The sequence below is a fragment of the Aythya ferina genome (genome assembly GCF_964211825.1).
Source record: "Aythya ferina genome assembly, chromosome: 12".
NCBI lineage: Eukaryota > Metazoa > Chordata > Aves > Anseriformes > Anatidae > Aythya > Aythya ferina.
The window spans coordinates 19,998,672-20,015,345 of NC_140308.1; the positions used below are offsets into that span (position 1 = coordinate 19,998,672).

General features: G+C 40.7%; 1 protein-coding gene across 3 annotated transcripts in view; it reads left to right on the forward strand.

Annotated features, from left to right (window-relative positions):
• The window catches only part of URI1 (URI1 prefoldin like chaperone), a 40,832-nt gene extending 32,387 nt beyond the window's left edge, over positions 1-8,445 (forward strand). For 2 of the 3 annotated variants that reach the window (XM_084533970.1, XM_084533972.1), the window contains exons 7-11: positions 1,647-1,827; positions 2,405-2,672; positions 3,223-3,365; positions 5,039-5,297; positions 7,603-8,444. In XM_084533970.1, the coding sequence (XP_084390096.1) occupies positions 1,647-1,827; positions 2,405-2,672; positions 3,223-3,365; positions 5,039-5,297; positions 7,603-7,791 (1,040 nt within the window). In that variant the 3' untranslated portion in view covers positions 7,792-8,444. Of the gene's footprint in view, positions 1-1,646; positions 1,828-2,404; positions 2,673-3,222; positions 3,366-5,038; positions 5,298-7,602 lie in introns of all 3 variants that reach the window. The other variant, XM_084533971.1, reaches the window with a different exon arrangement.
• Positions 8,446-16,674: the final 8,229 nt, after the last annotated feature.

The following is a 16,674-nucleotide window of genomic DNA, read 5'->3' on the forward strand; positions in this document are numbered from 1 at the left end:
ATTAGGAGGCAAAAGCACTGGTGTGCTGAAGCGCAGACGTTCAGGAAGCCATGTGGTTACCTTGGTGGTCAAGTCAGTGGTTAATGCTGAAGGAGAACAGAAAGAAATTGGGAGGGCACAACCTCAAAATCAAGTTGAAATAGATTAAGTAATCCTTCCAAATTTTATTTACTAGTTTTGTAATTATACCAGTTGAAAGCCACTCTGATTGCTTAGATTCCCTCAATTTATATTTAAATCTTAATGAAATATATTTCAACCTTTTCTTAATGACACAATAAAAAAGACTATCCAGTGGAACAGTAGGGGACACACTTTCTAACATAACTTACAGTCACCTGTTTGCTGCTTAATGTTGCTACTGCATTTGTATTTATCTCGGGATTAAAGTACAAAATGACATATTTGAATAAGGATATCTTAAAACGTGAGTTCTTAAAAAAAGGCCACAAAATTGGTTAATAAAAAGACACTTTTAAGCTTTAAGCATGTTGAATAATTAAGAAATTGTATTACTGTTGGCTAGATGCAAAAAGCAGTGTTTCATAAAGACCATAGAGAGACAATGTTGGGTGTTTGTGGCAGTGACAGAAGGGGAAGGGTCTCCCCTCCTTTTTGGAAGTGCAGGACCTGCGCTGGGAGTGCTGATGAGCTGGGATGGGGGATGCCCCCCCCCCACCCAACCTGTCTGGACCATGCAGGGAGCAGGCTGTGCCCCAGAGCCAAGGGGGATTCAAGAAGCAGTGCTATCCTTCAGACAGACACCACTAAAGTGATAGTGTTTCAGGCTGTTTGGTCTCTATGTGCTAGACAGTATGCAAGCAGGAAAAAAGTATTCCCCATCCTCAGTGCTGTATGCACCATTTTTCCAGATAGCAAAGCTTTTAAGTGCCAGCAAAAACTTGTCTGTGACTACTGTTTACTCACAGGTGTGCATCTCAGGTCACCTCTGAAACTTTAAGGTGGGTTGTATGTATTGTTTTTGAAAGACAGGCTTTTGTACACTTTTGAAAATGGATCTTTTTCACCAAAACAAATGATTTGTACTGACTGGATTTTGGTCAGATTTTCCAGATTACTCTGGAGATAATTTTTAATGATCTTCATTATAAATTAAAAAAAAAAAAGGGAGGGGGAAGAGAAACCCAAAACAAAAGATAGTGCTCTTCATATATATATATATTATATATATGCCTTTGTCCAAAATGAGCTAAAGTACAAATTAGGTTTGTTTTTACAGTTAATAAAATATGCTATTAATAGGACAGCGAGCAAATGTCATATTCACATGCTGTTATCTATCAGGTCAAATCAAAGTCTACTGTTTGGCATAATAGGTAAAAAGAACAGAACCAAAACCAAAACACCCACCAACAATATAATAAAAAATGTCATAGGATCAGTGTCTCCTGCTTTCTAAACAAACATCTCTGCTTTGCCCTGGTATTTCTATAACATCCAGAGACTGTTATCCTCTGATGGTGCTCTGATTCATTGACAGTTTCACTTTAACAGTTAAACAGTAATTTGGAATGGAAAATTTTCTAAATTCCTTAATTTCTTTGTGCTTTCCATTTATTTATTTATTTATTTATTTACTCAAATTGTATTAGTAATTGCATCCTCTTTATTTTTTTCTTGTACAGGGAAATACAGAAGAGCTCACAAACCTCATTCAAAGCCAAAAGTATCAAATGGTTTTGAGGTAGATTCTGCAACAAATGGAAATGACATGAAATCAGTGGGCTGTTATCAGTCAGAGGAGGAACTCTGGGCCCGCTTAGAAGAGCTTGAGAGACAAGAAGAGATACTTGGTGAACTTGACAGGTATAGTGGTGCTATAGCACTTTCAGGTTTGGAGTTCAGAAAGCTGTACGGTGTGTTTCTGTTTGTACAGAAAGGATCCGATAGTAAGTTAAACCGGGTGACAAGATAGATGCAGTTGAAATTGTAATAGGTGGAAGAAGGACAGAACACGAAGCGTGCACTGTAAAGCTAAAGGTGCCAGAATCTGCCTCTATGCAACTGTTGCAATCCAGTGTTATAGGCTTTTTCTCTGAGATGGTAGAAATGGGGCAAGTAAAATCCATTTCCTGCAGGCTAAGAAAACCCTTCATTTACAATGTCAGAGTTAGGCATTTAATGTTTAAAGACATGCTCAGATCTGTTCTCACCCTAAAGCAATACTTAAGTCATTAGCCAGAATGTCACATTTTTGGTATTTCTAGTTGATATGGAAAAGATATGGACATTCACCCCAAGTATGAAAAATGTTCCCTAATCTGGCTAAAAATGTAGTACCTGGGTGAAGAAAAATGTAGGCTTGTTTATTATTTGTATGCTAGTGTCTCTCAGGAGTGTGAATTGCCTTGCTTGGTTCATGGAGATGTTTCTCATTTCATAGAACGCCTGATACAGTTGAGACAAATGGAGAAGATACAACCTCTTCTGAAGAGGAGAGAGAGGATAAGAGGATGGATCTGAATGGGACGTACAGAGCAGAAGACTGTATTACTCAGGGCAACTTCCAGAAAGAAGTAACAAATTCAGACTTGTATGGTGGCCAAGTTAATGGCTCTACTTTTTATCACAGTGATGACGAAGATGACATAGATGTTGGAGATAGCTCTATTCCAACTATTTTTTTCTCTCATACTGTTGAACCTAAAAGGGTTTGTACATTTACTGACATGTTTCTGTCAAGAGATTGCGTAAAACATATATATGGTATACTTTATCTAAAATAGCATATTTTAGATTATGTAGGTATTGTAGAGAGCTAAATATAAATGACATTTATTTACTCTTTTTGAAAGGCTTGAAACCTACCATTTAAATCCTGAAGTTTTAAGTGCAGTATTAGAAATGATATTCAAATGTATACCTTGCTATACTGGTTTCAGGCAGTTCCAAAATATAGTATCCTGTCTCTGAGTTTTTAAAACGACTTTACTTAACATGAAATTGACTGTTGAACAGCACAAGCAGATAGTCATAGGCTATATGCAAAATCTGTGCACATTAGTGCAAAGAAATTCCCCAGCCAAGTGCAAATGTTAAAGAATAAACAGTTCACACTATGGATGTTACTGTTCATACATATATTTAACTCGTCTATGCTTCATAGTCCTCAGCTGCTTGGATAGGAGAACGTCAGAACTCAGTTGATCTGAGTAATTGTTGGTTTTATGGTCTAAACCATCATTTGTGTTCCATTTTCAGGTAAGAATAAACACAGGAAAAAATACTACTTTGAAATTCAGTGAGAAGAAAGAAGAAGCCAAGCGTAAAAGGAAGAACAGTAATGGCAATGGCCATGCGACTCCAGAACTACCTAACATCAAAACCCCAGCAGACATTTACCGGTGTGTAATTTACGGCATTGGCATGTGAACTTTCTTCATAGCAGACCTTCTCTTTTTATTTGTGTTCACCTACAGCATGCAAACAATCTTACTGTTTCCTGAAAGAAACAGATAGAACTGAATTTACTACTTATGAGTGAAAGTTTGTGGCTTCTGCATGGTTGCCATATTTTCATATCGATAAAATATTTCTTAGCTTAAATTTTCTTTTCCAGCTACCAGTTAATTGTTTATTCACTTTTTCAGAGCTTCTGAAATTTACCTCAATTTGCTAGTATCTATCATCTGCATAAAGTAATACAGCGATTTGTTATGTTTTGTCATTAATGTCTTGTCAATGCACTTCTGTGTTTATTTTCAAACATAACTGACCAAATCTATCACTGCCAGTGCTCCTCCTTTCCCACTTGATAACTGCTGGTTTTAGTCTCATCTTTTCAGTATCTTCAGACCATACTCAGGTCTCCTGTTCGCATAGTTTCTCTTGCATTTTTTTCTGCCTAACTTGAGTCCATTGCTGTCTCTCTTCTCTCCAAAAAGAAATGCTCACCTGCAGAATACCTGCACTCATAGACCTCCACAAGTAACATTGTACTCAGGCTGTAAAAATGTTAAACAGAGGTTAAGGGAGAGTTAAGTATATGGATTTGTAAAGATGAACATAGTCGCCTATTAGGTTGGCTGATTAAGTGTCTGTGAAAATCACACTGCATTTGCGTGTCAGTGTATTCAGGCACCTAAATATCTTTTTTTTTTTTTTTTTTTTTAAAAAAAAAAAAAAGGTGGCACAAGGTGTAAGAAATTAAAAACCTATCCTGCAATTACAGTTGCTGGGGCTGAGGATAAGTTAGAGGATTATTTCTTGGTGGTCTCCCTGAGCTTTGCAAAGAAACTGTATCTGGCGTAGATTCACAAGTGTTCCCAAGAGTGTGTGATGAATAAAGCTGTTAAGAAACGAGTAACACCCTTAAAACTCATCCAGTCATTGGGAGCCTCCTTTATGAGCTTAATAAAATTGTCTCTGTCTTCTAATTCCACTCGTTCTGCTCCACCCACCCTTGATTTCTTCAAGTCATGGAGATGGAGTATAAACTGTAGGAAGAAGCCTCTTTATCAATTACAATCTGTTAATACTTGAAAAGTGTCTTCATATTGATCTGATTTTAAAAGCTGATTTTTTTTTTATTATGTTTTTTTTAACGAAAGAAGGTTATGGCACTTGTCAGGAAAAAGCTTCATCCATTCCACGTGCAAGAGAATGTTTGAAGTATTTGTTTCTATTTTCTACAATTGACAAAGAATCTTCATTCTAGAAAACTATCATTCTGACCTCCTACTTCTCTTTACAAAAATAACCCTGAAAATTGCTTAGTTTACCTTTTTTTCTAGTTTTTCGTAACTCACACTACTCTGTTTCCTGTTACACTTTTCAAAGAGCTATATGTTTTATGCTGAAAGAATATGCTCAGATAACGGGCGTAACAGTGTTTGCTCTGCAGAATTGATTCTTCTATGTTGGTAAATAAAAAGCCTCCAAAGGTACAGTATTGTAATTCTACAGTGAAAAAGTTGGAAAAGCACATCATAATTTGTACAAAAGACAAAGCAAGATCGCTGTAAATTTGTCATCTGATCCTGAAATGGTTTATTAAAGCTAACATTTTCCTTTATAGAGTCTTTGTTGATGTTGTGAATGGAGAATATGTCCCTCGTAAATCAATTTTGAAGTCTCGAAGCAGAGAGAATAGCGTTTGTAGCGATACCAGTGAGAACAGTGCTGCTGAGTTTGATGACAGACGAGGAGTTCAGAGGAGTATTAGCTGTGATGAAGCTACTCAGAGTGACAACAGTGAAGGCATACTGGAGGAAGAAGAGGAAGAGGGGCAGCAGCAGCTACCAAAAAAGCTTTCTCCCTCTTCAGGGACAACTGAGGTACACTTTTTAATTAATTATTGATTGTTGGCAGGGATAAAAATGAAAAATCCAACAAATGTAGTGGCTTATGCCATCAGTTTCTTTGATTTCTTTAAAATGATATTCTAACTCCTTCCTACTTTTGCTTCAGATGGACATAATTAGGTGACAAGTTTCTGTCATATATGTCCTAGGAGCAGAGGGAAGCAAACAAGGAAGTTGCCTTCCCCTGACCTCACTCTCCCGTAAAGATCCAACAAAGTAGTTACATGCTGGTGGGCCTGTGACTGGGCCATCCTGAAAATTCTGCAGGGTGTACAGCAGGATTTAAAAAAAGTAAAATCTCTACTGCACAGTTGATGAGAAGGAAGGAAGGATTCTCTGTAACCTCCATTCTGTCAATATTCCGAGGCACAGATACAATAGAGGTAGTATCTAGGCATTGTTTTGAAGTTTGAAAACACACAAATACCAGCCAAATGTCTATTTGGATTTGCCAAAGACAGAGGAATTATGCAGCAGTAGGAAGCATTACACTTCTGCTCGTCCTGTTACAAACTAGGGCCAGTGGTGATCCCAAACATGTATTTTCCTGCTTTTGGAAAGCTCAGGAAACTTTCCTGAAAAGGAAAGAAAAGGAAAGAGACTGTACCACAAAAGGGGAAACAGTCGCACAGTGACTGGAAGAATTAAGCGAGAATTAAATGTAGCCAGTGCCTTGAAATTTGTGACATAGAGTATTCTTGACTTTTATTTTGTAAGAACTTAGACTGTTTCAAGCTACCGTGAATTTTCTGTAGTTCTCAGTGCAATGGGCAACTTTACCGAAAATAACTTTTTGAGAAAAAATATTTTTGACAAGAAGTGAATTCCTCATGAAAGCTATTGTTTATCATTATTTTTCATATGAACAGCTACAGATGAATACAAGTGGGATGGGAAGATTCGTAGTGGAAGATCTATCTGTAGAGCTCACACCTCACACTGCAAATTTTGTGGACTACATTTTTGTAAAACATCCACATACCCATTAGATGTTACATTGTAGTCCACGTTCTGAATTACAGCATGATTATGCTCTAGGATATACTGTATTTTCTAAGTAACTGAAGTAGAGTGAATAAAACACTCCTGTTAAAGACCTGCCGTCTTAAGTGCTGTCGAGCTTTTGGTCGTTTTTGTGGGTGTTCGAAATACGTTATTTCTTCATTACCATTTGCTTCACACTAAGTTTTTTTTTTTTTCTTTTTTCCTTTTTGTATCTGATTTTACCGTGATCCTCTTAGGTTGTATTTTGCTTACTGTTTTTGAAAATGAGCATGTTGTTAGAACAACACGGTTGTGTACAGGCTTTAGGCATAGTTTGGCCACTGGAGCAGAAAACCAACAAAAAAGCTGCTTTTTTCAGGTCCTGCAAGAAAAGAATGGCTTTTTTGTTTTGCTTTGTTTTTCTTGGTAACTGAGTTATGAATAAGCAAAACTAAGCATAGTTAATAAATCTGGTGTGCATTCTTTTGTGCCCAGTATGATATCAAACCTTGGATGTAAACTGCTTCCCCTTGTCCTCATACAGTCTGAATTCTGTGTTTTCAGTACATAATATGGTGATTTGTTCTAAAATATGAAAAGTAATTCCGAGTTACTTTTTTCAGATGTTTTCCAATAGTTATGGCTGTTTCTTAGTTAAGTAAAAGGATTAAGTCATACAATTGGCTGCAGATAAATTATCATTTTTAAAAATAAATGTATATTGGACCTTTTATAGACAGAAATAGTTGGAAACAAGTTTGCTATTCTCTTAAATATAAATTGCTTTGACCATTTTTTGATCATATTTGGTAAGCAGAAAGAACAAACAAAATACGTGCTTGCCAATTTGTATGCACTGTATCAGCTTGATGCAATTAGAAGATATTAAGTCATAAAATATGATGTATGATGGAAATGCTGACATACTCTAACTTTGCAAAATCTCTTAATTTGTTATCCAAAATGAAACTGTATATTACATCGTCTGTTTTATTTCTTGAGAACATTTCAGTGAGGAAGAAAATTTCTAGATAATTTATGCAGTGGGATTGAGATTAAGTAGTACTTTTAAGACATTGTCTTTCGTTCAGTCATCTTTGAACAAGCTATATTTTGGGGTTAATTACAATTTGGTTACTTATGCAAGGAACAATCATTGATTTAAAGATATTTCTTTACTTTTGATTAAAAGAAATAACAATCCTAATCAGGCTAATATAAGGTAATGACCTTATGGGCGTAGCTTCACATTTGCATTTTATTAGCTCATTTTGAGTATTCTTTTCTGTTGTAGGCATTTTCTGGAACTGTTATAGAAAAGGAGCCTTTGTCTCCCTCCGTAATACCACACCCAGTCATTGCTCACCCTGTCCTGCCCACCATTCTGGAGCGAAAGTCAGAGGAAGTTTTGTCCGAAGGGTCAGAAGAAACTACAAAGAGGATTTCAAAATTCAAAGCTGCCAGAATGCAACAGACTAACTAGGTCTTGCCTGGACCGCTGAAATTTGAGTGTTAATGCCTAGTTTCACATTTGTTGAGATTATGTAAAGCTATATGCATTACACCGAGGTAGTTAAAAGGGTGTCCTACGTTGATTTGGCATTGTTTATATTTCAAACTTCCATTGGCAACATATAAAAAAAAAAAGTTCAGTGTTTGAACACTTGAGTATTCATCTTTTTCTTTTTTGTTGATTTACCTGTATGCTGTCAGCACCTTTGTGTATGTTTGCCTTATGATAGCAGCACTTGGGTTATTTTTCAAAAAATGTTTCTTACATATATTGTTTCTGTGTTTAAACCTAAATACAGTCAGTTTTGTGCCAGCTGTGATGTTCTGCATACCATATGGACCATTTTAAGGAAACTTTTCACATTTCAAATAGATCCAACAATTATATTGCATTACTTGCTTTAGCATTTTAAGACACACTTGTATTTCCATTGTTGTAGGTTTTGCAACTAGGTGTCTGCTAAAAGTTTTTTTCCTTCTATCAAACCTCTCTGATATCTCACTGTACAGATCTATAAAATGCTGGGTTCATGTACATTGCAGGGAAGTTTCTTTGATGGAAAAGGGTATTTTGTAAAATTAAATTTTCAGTAAAAAAGCTGTGAAAGTTGTGTGTTTTCTGTTGTTTTACTGCTAATTTGGAAACAGCATGGAGAGGTTTTTATTTTGAACTTACTTTTCCAACTTGGAGTGTTTACTACCATGTGGACATAAAAGCAGTGCCTTCTCTTCTGCCATTGTGTTTTAACCTCCCGTTAATGAATGTCCATGAAAATTGAATGCTCTTAAAGAGAGAAGTATAAGCTTGGACTATGATTACAAAACCTCCTAGTTCTTTTGTATGCACAGAAAACATTGTAATTGTCTTTGGAATGCCCAGAGGGAGTCAGCACTAAGGAAAAATGTCTCAGTGCTTCAACTTTATTTCAAAATGTGACAGTGCTGCACCACTTAGGGTACAATTTTGTGCCTAGTTTTCTGGACTGAGAGCAGGTCCTGGCTGTAGGAATTCATTTCTGTCTTCCTGCCATCCCATCCCTTCTGCTGACACAACTTTTGTTGAGGCCACCCCTTGAATGATAGATAATAGGCAGCAGAGCTGGGTTTCAAAAACAAACTACTGGTTTTGGTGTTGTCGTTGTTTCAATAGTTGTGCATGTTGTTTTGAACCTAGCGAGTTGCCTAATCTTTCTCAGCATGTTTGTGTCAGCACAGTGAGAGGGGTGGTGTGTTGAGCAAGGACCAGGGGAAAACACTGGCAGAGGGTGTGGGAGTTGGAGAAACTTCCAATAGTGCTACAAGCTGACATCATTGAACTGAAGTCTAAAAAAGCGAGGCAGAAAGGCGTGCAAGGTAGAAGGATTTGCTTTTGCTGCAGCTCTGGGACTTTGTCAACATGCAGCCAGGGAGCCCACAGCATCTGCTTGCCCTCTGTATCCATGAGCAGGACATCAGCTAATGTTGCTCCTCACCTTCTCCTGAAGTAACTGAGCCTTGCAGTTGCAGTCTCCTGCTTGGATCACGTGGGAGAAGCAGTGGCTACGATGAGGCACCGATCGCTCCCAGCCCTTACCCACCAAACATCAGGGGCTGCATTTTCCCTGGGGTGCAGGAGCAAATTGTGCCTTGGTACGGGAGGCACTGCTGCAGAAGGTGTGCAGCTGCCTCTGCCGGCTCCTGAGGCTTGCTTGGCGGGAGAGGGCGACCGCAGTTTTAGGCAGATCTTGAGAATCACAGTGATGAAAGTGTTAATGATTAACTTGATTCATACTCAATATTTTTTTAATTTTTTTAAAGCATATTGCATTAGTACTAAAATAAGCCATCAATGCCAGTCCACCCTCTATTCACGGCTAAATATTTAAAGGAGGTTATTTATAGCTTCTTTAATGAATTCTTGGCTAAACAAAATGAAATTATGTCCTAGAAAAGTGGAAGCTATTTTGTAACTAGAACAGTGCAACTGTAAAATATAGTGCCATGAATATGTATTTTAAATAACAAGGGGTTGAGATCCAAGACTAGCAGACATGGGTAATTAGAGTGAAAAGAAGAGAAAGAGAGAAGAAAAAAAAAAAAAAAGGCAACTTTAAAAAGAGTTATTTAGATATCTTCTGAAATGCTTCCCACTTCTAGTTACTTGAACAAAACCAAATGCCCCTTGTCACCGTAGATCAGTTTCAAATCAAAATTAATTCTTTGCTTGTTTTCCTTTCTTTCCTTCCTCTTTTTCACATCCCTGCTCAAGGGAAAAAGTAGGATGAATGCACCCTGGGTTTTAATGAATTATGGCTTCGGTTCAGGGAAGCATCCTTACTCAGGAATGCACTTTGGCATGTGCTCGTGTCTCAAAGATTTTGCAGAGATGAATGAATTTAACCACATGCTTAAAACTAAGCACGAGTGTTCTTCCTAATAGAGAGCCTGAATGTGTTTTATGCCCTTTTGGAGTATATTTAATTGTCCAAGGGTTTGTGGGCTGGAATGATCCTTCGTCTCACCTCTTTTCACTTGGACTTTACCATTATATTCACTGTGTGGTGCCTATAGGAAGAAATAGCTAGAGGATTTCTTGAGAACGTTCAGAAATGCTAATCCAAAAAAAAAAAAAAAAAAAAAAGTGGGTAAAAAACTTTGAAAGTAGGTAAAAATCCAGAGAGGAAAAAAAGGCCCACCTTGATGAGGACTGAAAATCTGCTGTTTGTGCCACACAGAAGCCAAAAAGTGAACGCAGGTGGCCACCAACGCATGGAGGATGTAAGCTGTCTTAAACATGGTGCCCACAATTTGAGGCACCGAAGATTCTTGGTAGTAAATGAATATCAGTAGGAGTGTCTTTTTTCCTAGTTCTGAAGTTAGAGATTTTTTTCACTTCAATAAGGGTATGGTTGACTTGATTTCTTAATGTCCTTGCTGGGTTTCCCAGCTGCAGGAAGGGCTCCTGGTGCACTGTGTCTGCAGTGCTGCCCAGGCTCCTGGCACAGGGAGGAGGAAAGGGGCTTGGGGTATTCCTGGTGTACCTGAGAGGACTGGTGTGACTGCAGTGGGCAGGACAGAGGTGAGGTGTTGGTGCTGGGGCTGTGGTGCCTGCAGGCACTGACCCATCCCCACCATGCCCTGCACAGCCCTTCCCGGAGCCCTGATTGCATCAGTTATGCACCACAAATCACCTGCTCCGCTTTCACCCCTGGTTAGGAGGCAAGCTTGTCTCCCAGTCTTCTTTAGTCTGCCCCAAGCACACTGGGCACCTGCCTGTGCACAGGGAAGGGCTCGTGTGAGGTCGTTCCCCTGGAGCAGAAGCTGGAGAAGGTGGAGGCGAAGGAAGAGACCAGCAGGGCCACCGGCATTGTTGCAAACACAGAGGTTAGCTGGCTTTATGTCTTCTCCCTCCTGTAAGACTAGTTGCACTTAGCGCTTCTCATTGCTCACGTGGAGAATCTAAAGCAGCAGATTTTTGTATGTTTCAAGAGTGTCTAAACCAGCTGTTTTAGCTGTTCATTTTAACAAAGTGATTTATGTTGCAAAAAATGAGCTGGGATTAAAAGAAATCAGATGTGTATATTTGGTATGCAATATTTTTGTATTACAAATAGCTCCATTCTAACCCACATTAACCCCATGATATGTGAATTTTGCCAACTCCCGCTGAGTCTTTTAAATCAAATCCAGTAAATCACTCTGAGTGTTCTAATTTCTAAACAAACTAGTCTTCCAATAGAAGTACTTTAACACTGTATTGCAAATTAGACAACCTAAGATAAATGGAGCATCTTTGTTGATTATGGAGTTTAATTGATCAAAAGTACCCAATAGAAAATACCTGTTACAAATCCTGCGGGACCACATTCACCACTTCTGAGCAGTGTTTCACTGGACCCTAAAATACACGTTATTAGCCAGCAAAACCAAATCCTTTTGTTATTGATTGCTTGGTGACACACGAAATCCGTCATGGTTGAAACAAGTTTTTGCGGATTTTTACGTGGCCCCATGCGCTGCCCAGAGGAGCACTGGACGCTTGGAGGCAGGAGCAGGGGTCAGCGGGGCGGGCGTGCAAGCGGGCGGCTGTGGCTGTGCACGGGGCCCTGCTGTCGCTCTGTAATTAATTCTGCGTGCCGGTAGGTAGCAGTGCTGAGCAAAAGCAACAACGGAAAGCTGCCAGTCAGTGATTATAATTTATTATTCATTTCTGTTATAGGTGGGGTGTGCAGACAGTTACAGTAATAATTACCAAGACTAGAGTGTTTCCTAGGCAACCGTTTTTTTTTTTTTTTTTTTCCCTTCATTCATGCTGTTGCAGAGAGTATGCCTGTAAAGCATGACATTGCTGTATTCGGAGGTTTGTTGCCCTCCTGCTGCTCCAGGTTTGAGGTTAGTTACAGCATCATAAGGTGCTCTCAAGCATAAAAAGCTCAGGCTGGGATTAAAGCACACAGGGAACACTATCACTAAGTCTTTCCTTCTACTGTTTCACTTTTAAGTAACAAGGTTATAAAAATGCAAATGCCAGCTCGGGGTTGTTAATAACTAATATCGGTAAGAATTCCTCTAAGTTATAAAACACGTTTTGTAAACAAACCAAAACCCGAATGCGGTGGCTCCCTATGTTTTACGAAGATCTAGTGAAAATAAAATTTGCAGAAAGGGGACTTACAGCTTGATCAAACCCTTCAGTGTTTAGCATCATAAATCAATGGGAGCTGCTCCACGTGGCTGATGAGAGGTGGTATTTGTTGTTTATCCCGCTTTATGATAATGGCTGGTGAGGAGGAGGGTGCAATGTCCTTCCTGGAGGAGCAGGAGCAATCTTTGATGTGGTAGCAGAGTAACAGAAACCACATCTTTTACCAGAGATCTATAAATGAACCATATTATCCTGCCTTTTTAGGTTTACTAGAGTGCTCATTTTCAGAAACTTATATCAAGCGTTGTGCGAGGATGAAAAGTAGTATTTTTCCATCCTCACTGTACAAAGCAGAGGGAATTCATGATGCAATCTTGCATCAAGATAGGGAATTTTTACCCATTAAAATTTTGAAATAAGATGCTAAAGCATGATTACATCTGGAAAGATAGTAATCTGCTCGTGGTGTGCTGACTGCAGGAGGACAAGCTGGGGATTAATGGGGTGACTGGCTTTGGGACCACGCAGCCCACGGGGTGAGTGCTCTGGGATCCCAGCTTTGCAGTCTGAGCTCTTTGACTGGTTAATGTGATGTTTAAAAATAATAACCTAAAACACAAAGAAACAAAACCCCAGAATGTTCTAAAGCTCTCAGATGCCCTTTGAGTATAGCCAGCTCTGAAATGCTCCACAGCGCACGGCCCAGCCCTCCTGTTGCACCTGCAGAACCAGATTCCTGCAGGGATCAACCACCTGCTCCGCTCCAGGGATGAGGCCTCGAGGTGAGGCCTGTGCTGGGCCCTTGTCGGCTGCTGAGGGAGGTCAGCGTCATCCTCCTCCCATGCTGGAGTTGTTGGCCAGCATCCTGCTGCGCCTGGGCAGTGAGCAGTGCTGTGGTGTGGGCTGTCAGCACGCCAGTCCCAAATATTCTCAGCCTCACCCGTACGGTGGCAAGGAGTGGGTGCTGCTGTGGTACTGGGGTGCCCCTCATGGGTGATGTCTTCTTGAAGTTCCCCTATACCCTCTGCCAAAACACTCTTCAACCCAATCTGTCCCACCAAGCAGCCCCTCTGGGGCTAAGTGAGCAGACGGAGGTGCAGGGAGTGATGCAGGGAGGTTCCTCTGTGATGCTTCTGTTTTCATCAGTGCAAATTATTTATGCTGATTCCTTCAGATTTGGATTTAAGTTTTAAAGAAAGCTTCAAGTTACCTCAAAATAGCTTAGTAATTATTTTAATAACGTGTATGAGCAGGAACAATACCCACAGTATCAATTCTGGCTTGCAAAATGTTTTTTTCGACTGTTCTGAGGAAAGAACAGCGAACAGTTCAACAGCTTAAATACAAGCGAGTGGATCTCTGGAGATTAATCTGTCTGGTGTTCCTCAGGTAAAGACTTCTGCACAATTTAACAAAGGAAATAATTTTCCTATTTTTATAATGCATGCCTCTCTGTGGTATAAATTACTAAAACCACGCTGCTTATCCTCAGTAATGTTATAGATGCAGATAATTTACTGTGTATCATGTTATCAGTTCATTAAAGAGATGCAATAAAATCATTATTTACTAAGAAACAGCAACCCTTGCAATATCTTGTCAGAGAAATTGGCTGATGCAAGAGGATCATATTTAAGCCTATATTCACAATAGCCCTTTAAATATCTCATCTGCTTCCCACTTGAGTTTTCTGGAGGGAGCCAGTGTTCCTGCATCAATTGTGCCCACAAAGTTGCACAGAGCCCAGCTGGGCACCGTGCTGGGGCAGGATTCGGCCCTGGCCCAGCCCTGCTGGTTGCTTCCACTGGGGCCCCGTGGAAAGGTTGCAAAAATATTAAGGGAGGTTTGGCATTTCCTACCCCATCCCCCTCTTCTCCTCTGCCTAAAGATTACTCTGCATCCTAGACAAAGGAAATATTTAAACTGTTAAATCTGAACAAAGATACAGTCTGCGTATGACTTCTCTGAAGCCCTATAAAAATTCTTTAAAATTGCCTATTCACTCAAATTTACTGAGTGTAGCAAAAATGTCAAAGGCATAAAGTCAGAGAAGATTGAATAAAATAATGCAGAAAGACAGATTAGTCATGCACAGACCCACACAGCCTTTCACAGCACACAATACCACTTTTTATTACCGCTCTATCTTTACAAAGACTATGTTCAATACATAGAGGATGATACATGGTCAGTCATGTAATCTGCCTTTGATTCCAAGACTCATTTATCTGGGCCCTTTTCACAAAGACATTGATGAGAGATTTCAGTGTTTTCAGTGCATTGTTTTATTTATCATATATAATGGCTGGTGGAAAAAAATAGGAATTATGTCACAGATACTGCATAAAGGAGTTGTATAAAAGACTCTGTGACAAAGTTTGGTAAAACACATAGTGGCTCAGCTCAGATGTGCCCTTTTTCCAAACCCCGTCCCCTTCTCAAGCAGTACTGGACACTGGCAGTTGTCACAAGCCATCGAGGAGTGGCGCTGCCCTGCACCTTGGTGTGCTTGCCCAGCCCTTGACAAGCTTGTGGAAAATCACCTTTTTTTTTTTTTTTCTTTAAAATTTGAGCAATATTTTAATTGTTATTTTTAGTGATCCGGATTTATTATTTATACATTCACAAAAGAAAAGAGTCAGTCACAGTTTTGTATCTTGCAAATTTAATAAAGAACAGCCCTTAAGATAGAATTTCTCAGCCTGCCAGGATTGACAAAAGCCAGCTAATGCAGAAATGTCAACAGCGAACCTCATCAGCAGCCCCACCATGCCTTGCAATCAAGGGAAAGCTATGGCTTTACATAAACAATAACATATAGCTATCTAAATACCTCTATGTGTGTGTGCGGAGGCTCGACCCATGCCGTGCAAGAGGAGGCAGGGATGCGGGACGGGGATCAAACCTTAGCTCTTGGAAACGCGGCTGGAAATCTGGAGCATGTCCCTGGGTGTGCCTGGAGCTACCTCAGGTGTGGGGCTGCTTGGCCCTATTGAGCCAGCACCCTGGGAGTGACAAGTGAGCTCTCTTCTGCTCCTGGGGGGGTGGTGCTGGACCCCCATGGACCTCAGCAGGGTGCATGGTGAAGGAGGGCCAGCTGGGTGTCCCTTGGCAGAGGGGAGCTGGAGTGGATCTGGCCCCATGAGGGTCCCGAGGGCTGTACTGGGTTAAACACCAATGTGCTTGCTAGTGTGTGCTTCTATTGCAGTCCTGCTTTGCTTCAGAAAGTGTATCAGTGGCTGAAGGGAATGAGAGCAGAAAAGCAAATGTGATGGAGCTCTGGGGCCAGGGCTACACATGGGTGGGAGAGCATGGTGGTAGCATGCGTGCTTGGTGCCACAGGGCCGAGGCTTCAATAAGGGCCTGAACTGGGAATTAGTCCTAATCCCAGCAATTTGAGACCCAGAGAGAGGTCTCCTGGGGTGCAGGCGGAAAGGCTGAATTTGGAAATTGTATGGGAGCAGCGTATGCCCAGGGATGAATTCTTCTGTAGGGCTGACAAAGATAAATCATAGAGGTATCCTTGACAAATATAGTAGCTTCCACTCAGGGCAAGATGTTAACCCGCACTTAAAGCCGAGGCACATGATTTAATAGTGTGAGCCTTCATGACTAAAGAAAAATCTCTTGAGGAAGAAAAGCTGAGGCAGTGTCAGTGGGATTTGGATGATTTTGCCAGGCCCAGGGGACAAGTGTCATAAATATGCCAAAAAACACCTGGCAGGGGAAAACCCCCTGCATTTGCACCATGAAGGCAGTTTGGGGCAGGCTCAGATGCTGCCCCACTGTGCCAGTTGTGGGGAGGAGAGCTGCCACCCTGGGTTGTGCCTGGGCCATCACTATGAGATCCATTGGGAGCCACGAGACCTGGCAGCTGGGCCTTGGCCTGCTTAGTGCTGCCTGGGGGTGCTGCCAGGGCCCACCACAGGCTGGGCGTGGCCCGCAGCCTGCTCTCCTGCTGCTGTGGTGCCAATCCCCTGTCCTGGGCAAAAACACTCCCGATATAGGAACAATGGCAGTACCATGGGACAGTGGGCTCCAGAGCCGATGGGATGGGATGGGACGGGACAAGATGGGATGGCCTGACCCCATGCTGGCACCGTGCTCGGTCCCTTTAACTGCAGAGAGTGATGGAAAGCCCGAAGCTGCCGCCCTGCGAGGTTGCTATAATATAGTGCTGTGCAGCTGCAACTTAGATCGTGAGGGAAACAAAATGGGCCGACTGAAATG